At 39.1% G+C, this 7,767-nt stretch overlaps 1 protein-coding gene across 1 annotated transcript; it reads right to left on the bottom strand.

Annotated features, from left to right (window-relative positions):
- Positions 1-195: 195 nt before the first annotated feature.
- Positions 196-5,970, bottom strand: MUCL1 (mucin like 1). Its single transcript, XM_080810160.1, has 4 exons — positions 5,827-5,970; positions 5,302-5,337; positions 2,276-2,398; positions 196-394 (listed from the first exon to the last, which is right to left on the bottom strand). Exons 1-4 carry the CDS (start codon positions 5,882-5,884, stop codon positions 375-377), a joined length of 237 nt encoding a protein of 78 aa, XP_080666286.1. The 5' UTR covers positions 5,885-5,970; the 3' UTR covers positions 196-374.
- Between the last annotated feature and the right edge of the window lie 1,797 nt (positions 5,971-7,767).

Here is a 7,767-nt window from a genome sequence, read left to right as displayed (position 1 = left end):
CTCTGTCAAATAAATAAATAAAATCTTTTAAAAAAAAAAGAAGTGTGTCTTGTGTTTAAAAAATTGGGGACACTTGTACAAAGTTCAATTCACAGTCACACAGGAAGGACTAGATAAAATTCAAAGCATCTGTCATTGGTATTGACTTAATCATTGGACTACCACTTTCCAACCTCTCAAAAATAAATGATTTTTGATGTTGCTCAGTGTTATTTATTGGAAAACAGATTCAATGATTAAGGATAAGAAAGAAAATGGTACACATGGAAAGTAGCTGAATTAAATCAAATGAATGGACATTGAGGCTGACCCCAGCAGGAAGAAATGCAGAAGGCCAGGCTAATTTCACCTTAGTAATATTTCAACTCTTCATTTCATTTTCTGTTGAAGACGTCTGCAAGAGAATAAAATATATTGTCAAGAGGGTTTCAAAAAATGTTGAAGAACATGGCTTCTTTCTTGGGAATCTGCAAGGAGACTACAAATGCCAAATGGCACTGAATTCCATAGAGTCAAAGGAACATGACATGTTCATCCCAAAAGAAACAGGATTGGCAGCCCAGGTCAGGAGACTAGGGAAGCTGGCGTTTGGGGAGAACAGGAAGTAGGCCAATATGCATTAGCTTTCCCTTTATCATAACTCAGAGCAAACAAGCCTTCTTCTCAAAAGGGATGAATACTCCTTTCTACCCCCATTGGCTCCCACTACACATCCTTGAGCAAGGTGAAAAACAATGACCCCAACACTAAACCATAAACACTAAGCCATATCTGAAAACGTTTCTTCAAGATTTTGACTGTTTGGCTACTGTGGACATTGCTGCTATAAACATTGGGGTGCATATGCCCCTTTGGATCACTACATTTGTATCTTTAGGGTAAATACCCTGTAGTGCAATTGCTGGGTCATAAGGTAGCTATATTTTCCAACTTTTTGAAGAAACTTCGTACTATTTTGCAGAGTGGCTGCACAAGTTTGCATTCCCACCAACAATGTAGAAGGGTCCCAGGAAAGATCCTAGATGTCCATCAACAGATGAATGGATAAAGAAGATGTGGTATATACATAAAATGGAATACTATGCAGCCATCAAAAATGAAATCTTGCCATTTGCAATGAAGTGGATGGAACTAGAGGGTATTATGCTAAGTGAAATAAGTCAATCAGAGAAAGACAATTATCATCATCATCAATTATCATACGATCTCACTGATATGAGGAATTTGAGAAACGAGACAGAGAATCATAGGGGAAGGGAGGGAAAAATGAAACAAGATGAAACCAGAGAAGGAGACAAGCCATGAGAGACTCTTAATCTCAGGAAACAAACTGAGGGTTGCTGCTGGGTAAGGGGGTGGGAGGGATAGGGTGGCTGATTGATGGACATTGGGGAGGGTGTGTGCTATGGTGAGTGCTATGAATTGTGTAAGACTGATAAATCACAGACTTGTACCCCTGAAACAAATAATATTTGTTAATAATTTAAAAAATAATAGTAATGGGATTAAGAAATATTATGTGCCTAGAAATGAATAATGCTGAAGATTAAAAAAATTTTTTAACTGTTTAAGTACAAATCCAATCTCTCCCATATGATCAGAGGAAAGTCTTTCATTGTAAGTTTTCCATTTCTTCATCTTTAAAGAGTTTACTTAGTAGAATGACTCTGAGATTTAAATTACATTGATATGTGTATATGCTACAATTCCTGGCAAGTGTCCACACTCAACAAATTTTGTAATTGATGTTCCATGAGTGTTGAAGGACAGGAAAGATGAACCAGGACTAGGAATACTGTACTGTCTTGATCCTCAGTGAATGAGGATTCCCAGATATATCCTGAATAATGCTCACAAGATTCTGCCTCAAGGAAGCTTTCATTTTAAAGCTGTTCTCCATTTTTAGAAAAGTCAAGGAAACAGCAACTTTTCTGATTAAAAAAAAAAAGAAAAAAAACACACACACATAAACAGTTACTGCCCCAAGGAGACACTTACTTTGGTCTTTTCAATGGCATTTCTACTAAAGGTGAATTTTTCCTATTTAATGCCAACATTTCAAGACCATGCAGGTAAATGATTGGACAAAGGCCTGCAAATCTTCAGCCTCCTCTGAGATCTATCAGTTGTACTGATTTGTAAAACCAAAAGCAATTAGAGAAATATGAAAACAGACCTTTCTGCCTCCCACTCTGAAATAGAGTCTACTGAGAAAATAAAGAGCCAAGGAATCCAGGTGCCCCATAAAGAAAGAACTTAGATCAGATGGATTTACTCCTTAGGAGGCCACCAGTGCCGGTCCTGGTGTCAGAAGCTTCAGTGGTATCCTCATCAATGTCACTGTCTTCGGTGACTTCATTATAATCAGTGGCAATATCAGTGATATTATCAGCTGGACCTGAAACAAGGAGGAAAAGATCCAGCTGAAAGCTTAACTCTGCCACAGGAACAAAATTTGTCCATTCCCAAACTTGGAGGTATGAATTGATCTCTGCAAATATCAACAATTCTGTCATAGCCTTATCCTGACTAACCACTTTCCTTTGCACTCATTCTTCATAGCCCTGCCTTGTGGAACAGAAAGAATTTGGATTTCCCTACAAGAACTGTGACACTAAGAGAAGACATAAGCAAATACTTTCTCTCCATAGTGAACACAAAATACCAAATCCATATGCGTTCCTATTGACAGAGATAAAGACTCAGAGGCAACAAGAAAGCCCCAAGTGGGCTGACTTTGGTGCCCTCCCTTGGGCTAACTTGAACTGATTCATTTCCATAGCAACATGTATGGGTGTGAGTAGTGAAGTAAATTGTACAAGAAAAGAGAAGAAAGAAGATCGTGTATCTCACTTTAGATCAATAGGATCTCTTTCCTTTGAATGAAGCACAGTCTCTTCTCTCAGGTTCTGACCTCCAAAGGGATTATATTTGTCTCACCTGTTGTTCAGCTTGGACTCCATCTATTACAGAAGTATCTCGGAGAGCCATTAGATGTAACAGGAGACATTAATGCTCTTCTGGCAATGGTTAAAGTGAGCAAATTCCCCATCAATCACCCCTTGTCCAAAGGTAATGTGGCAAAATTGATGACAATTATGACTCTCTAGACCTACACCAGAGCTCCTGACAAATAACTAGTGTCAAACCCTACATTTTTTAGTTGCATTAACTCAACAACTGGACAAATCATTCTCCATAACCACATTCTAACCATGCTCTCTTTCCTCATTCAGAAGGGAGGATGTTGTTTTCCATTGGCTTCACATGGCAGGTAGGACATATGGTACAGTGTGTGAGATCTGACTGTAGTCCCTGCCCTTGTGACAAAAGGACACAGGTCTCCAAGTGTGGAGAACAAAAAGAGAAATCTTCTTCATGTCTGCATGAACACAACACACATGGCATTGGACGTACAGAACACTGTGGGAGAAATCCAAAATATATTAGGGAGTTTGGTCCACACTTGTGTCAGATCACAGAAGGAAAACACATGTAAGGCTGAAAATACGGCATATATATTATTACAAAGGGAAAAGCTTAACACCATCCTTCTACTTCACTCCTACATTCCACAGTCTCCGTTCCACACTCCCATGTGCCCCAAATGCCCGCATTTCTACATCACCTTCAGCATCCACATTCTCTTCCGTCATCCTGAGACTAATCCCTCTTTTCATATTCTGGCCATATATTCAACTCTTCATTTTATGGGAATCAGAAAGGCTTACCAGACCACAAATTCAGACCACATTCCCTTGTCATTTTTTGTAAAGAACAATTTATATAATCCACAATTTATATAAATCTATGCCAGAGATTTTGTATTCTCTAATAAAGTATAAGAAATCAGCAGATCTTCTGGGTGGAAGACCTCAATGTGAGACAGAAATCCATCAAATTCTTGAAAAGAACAAAGGCAGCAACCTCTTTGACCTCAGGCGCAGAAAATTCTTCTTAGAAACATCACCAAAGGCAAGGGAAGCAAGGGTAAAAATGAACTATTGGGACTTCATCAAGATCAAAAGCTTTTGCACAGCTAAGAAAACAGACAAAACAAAAAGACAATTGACAGAATGGGAGAAGATATTCACAAATGACATATCAGATAAAGGGCTAGCATCCAAAATCTATAAAGAACTTATCAAACTCAATACCCAAAGAACAAATAATCCAATCAAGAAATGGGCAGAAAACATGAACTGACATTTCTGCAAAGAAGACATCCAGATGGCCAACAGACACATGAAAAAGTGCTCCACATAACTCGGCATCAGGGAAATACAAATCAAAACCACAATGAGATACCACCTCACACCAGTCAGAATGGCTAAAATTAACTAGTCAGGATGTTGGTGAGGATGTGGAGAAAGGGGAACCCTCCTACACTGTTGGTGGGAATGCAAGCTGGTGCAGCCACTCTGGAAAACAGTATAGAGGTTCCACAAAGAGTTGAAAATAGAGCTATCCCATGACCCAGCAACCACACTACTGGGTATTTACCCTAAAGATACAAATGTAGTGATCTGAAGGAGCATATGCACCCCAATGTTTATAGCAACAATGTCCACAATAGCCAAACTATGAAAAGAACCTAGATGGCAATCAACAGATGAATGGATAAAGAAGATGTGATATACATACATATATATATATATATATATATACACATATATATATATATATATATATAAAATGGAATACTATGCAGCTATCAAAAGAAATGAAATCTTGCCATTTGCAATGATGTGGATGGAAATAGAGAGTATTATGTTGAGTGAAATAAGTCAATCAGAGAAAGGCAATTATCATATGATCTCTCTGAAATGAGGAATTTGAGAGGCAGGCTGAGGGATTGTGGGAGGTAGGGAAGGAAAAAAATTAAACAAGACGGGATTGGGAGGCAGACAATCCATAAGAGACTCTTAATCTCAAGAAACAAACTGAGAGTTGCTGGCAGATGGGGTGCTAGGGATAGGGTGGCTGGGCTATGGACATTGGGGAGGATATGTGCTATGGTGAATGCTGTGGAATGTGTAAGCCTGATGATTCACAGACCTGTACCTCTGGGGCAAATAATACATTATATGTTACTTTAAAAAAACAAAAATTAAAAAATAAAAAAGAAAAAAGAAATCAGCAGGTTTTCTATGTTCATAATGAGGTTCAGATACAGGACTCTACTTCTCCAGACTTCTGCTTTGCAGTGTCTGTATATTGTCTTCCATGGCTGCTTTGACACAAAGCTGGGATGGAAGACAGTCATGACAGGAAAGACATGAAGTGTAAGTGCAGAATTACCAGTAGAGCTATCAGATGAAGCATTGGTTGTGGTCTCTGAAAGAGAAAAAGAAAAAAATAGGTGCAAGTTGAACACCAGTTTGGCAGGTAGAGGGAAGAGAGACTATGGACCATATTGCAGGCTTTCACAATTGAAGAAAATTAGGCTTTCCTACACATTTTGAGGGCAGAGAGATGCACAGATAATATGAAACCGACAAAACTCCACAAAAAAACATAATACATCTCCATTTTTGCTTTCCTGAAAGCAACCTCTGATGACCTTAAACATATTGTCCTGAATGAACACTGAAGGTGTATTCCAAGGTTAAAACTGAGCAAAACCTTACTGTCTTTGTCAAAGCCTAAAGTGAAAGTCCCCTCTATTTTGAGCTATCAGGCAAAATGGAGATGGAATGAGGGTACTGGAGTGGAGGACACAGGTGCAAGTACATTAAGCCCCTCCAAACCCACATCCACACAGAACTACTATCTTTGATGTCCTCTTGCTCCAGACCTTATTTTCATGTAAGTATCTTTACTTACGGCCTGAGACCAGGAAGGTGGAAACTGCCACCAGTACCAGCATCGCCAAGACCTTCATGCTGGTGAATTGATTAGCAGAGCACAGATAGTAAAGTGTCAGAGCTCAGGAGGAGGTAGGATTCTGATTCCAGCAGGTCATGTCCTGACATTATATAGGGAGAGGCTACCAAACAGGAGGTGCCAGACCAGAATCCAGGCTAGTTAATGCCAGGAAATGTTGGTACTCAGAGAAACCACTGGAGAGTCAACAGCACAGCCAGAGGCCCTTTGGAAAGATCACCCAGTCCCTTGATTCTGACACAGGTTTTAAGTCAAGAGTTTCCCATATTTGAACATTTTCCAGAAAACAACTTTGCTTCAGGCTCCCTCTGTCTTATACAGTAGGGTGGCCCCATGATTACCAGCTCTGCTGACAAGCTGAGGGGCCTGATAGCCAGCTTTGTAGGATTACTCAAACCTGCAGTGCTCCTTTCATACACATTAGAAGATGAATGACTACAGCTTTCTTAGCCCTAGGTTTCCTCAAAGCAGAATCATCAGGGAATGGCAGCTGCTCTCAGAACCATCCACCTAGGTCAGGCTGTACCTTCCTCCAGTGATGGCCTCCTTCATATACATGTAGATACTCTCATCTGACACACACAGTGACCCCACACTGACAGGATCTCTCTGGATTTAAGTACTTAAATCCAGGGTGGCTCAGTGGGTTAAAGCCTCTGCCTTAGGCTCAGGTCATGATCCCAGGGTCCTAGGTTTGAGCCCCGCACTGGGCTCTCTGCTCAGTGGGGAGCCTGCTTCCCCCTCTCTCTCTGACTACTTGTGATCTCTATCTGTCAAATGAATAAACAAAATCTTTCAAAAAAAAAGAACTAAAAAAAAGTTTTAAAAAGAAAGAAAATGGAAAATGAAATGAATATTTGTTAATTAATGGAGGCATGAATCAATGCATTCATGCAACAAAAATATACTGAATGCTACACATTAGAGAAACAACATGGAACAAAGCACATAAAAATTCCATGTGACATGTGCAGTTATAGGTATTCATCCATCACAAAGTAAAAAGAAAGGAAGGAAGAAATGAAGGGAAGAGAGAGGAAGGAAAACAGTGTGTAGTTTGTAAAATGATAAGACCTAATAAATAATAGAGGAAAGAAGAAAGGAGAGTATCTCTGGAGACAGAAAGTGAGGTTATAATCTTAGATAAGCTATCCAAAAAAAAGCATGATAGAAAATGTGATACTAGAAAAGGATGCTGAGGAACCAATCCTGTTACATCTTTGGAAAGTGTGTTCCCAAAAAGGGGAAAAGTGGATTCAAGGCCCTTATTCCTATAGGTCTATTTGCAGGTGCTGAGTAGACCCCAACACTGAACCATGACTTGTCAAACTACTTGCCCTTATTTGTCACACACCCCAGCTAAGTAAATGTGACAATGAAACAAAACTCCACATATATATCTCAACCAGGTGTGGAAACTATCCAGGTCTCCAATGAAAGGTACGGAACATGTCTTGGAAAACTTGGAAATAATGAGAAATCACTAAGTTCTTAATGTTCCTTTGCAGTTAAATGGCTCTAATACTTCTTCTTCATACTAAGTATGCCTTTCAGTAACATACCTTCAATGGGAGAATCTCGTCCTGTAAAATAGCACAGAACATCTACTTCCTCTTTTGTACAGAAACATACTTGATATTTAACACTGTGCAAATTTAAAGTACACTACATGTTAATTTGATACATTCATATATTGTATATGATTGCCATTGGAATATTAATTACCACCTCTCTCATGTTACATAATGATCACTTCTTTTTTACAGGTTGAAATAATTAAGTTCTACTCTCCTAGCAAGTCTGATGATTGTAACAAAATATTGTTGTCTATATTGTGCCTATCACTATATTGTGCATTAGATCTCTGGGGCTTACAAATCA

Source organism: Martes martes, assembly GCF_963455335.1.
Source record: "Martes martes genome assembly, chromosome: 8".
In the NCBI taxonomy this organism is placed as follows: domain Eukaryota; kingdom Metazoa; phylum Chordata; class Mammalia; order Carnivora; family Mustelidae; genus Martes; species Martes martes.
This window is presented reverse-complemented; position numbering and strand designations above follow the sequence as displayed.

Excerpts from the sequence above, each read along its gene's own strand:
- MUCL1 (XM_080810160.1), bottom strand. The coding sequence starts at position 5,884 with ATGAAGGTCTTGGCGATGCTGGTACTGGTGGCAGTTTCCACCTTCCTG. Across the intron at positions 2,399-5,301 it reads TTCATCTGATAGCTCTACTG|GTCCAGCTGATAATATCACT; the intron begins GTAATTCTGCAC and ends TCCTTGTTTCAG. Across the intron at positions 395-2,275 it reads CACTGGTGGCCTCCTAAGGA|ACGTCTTCAACAGAAAATGA; the intron begins GTAAATCCATCT and ends ATTCTCTTGCAG.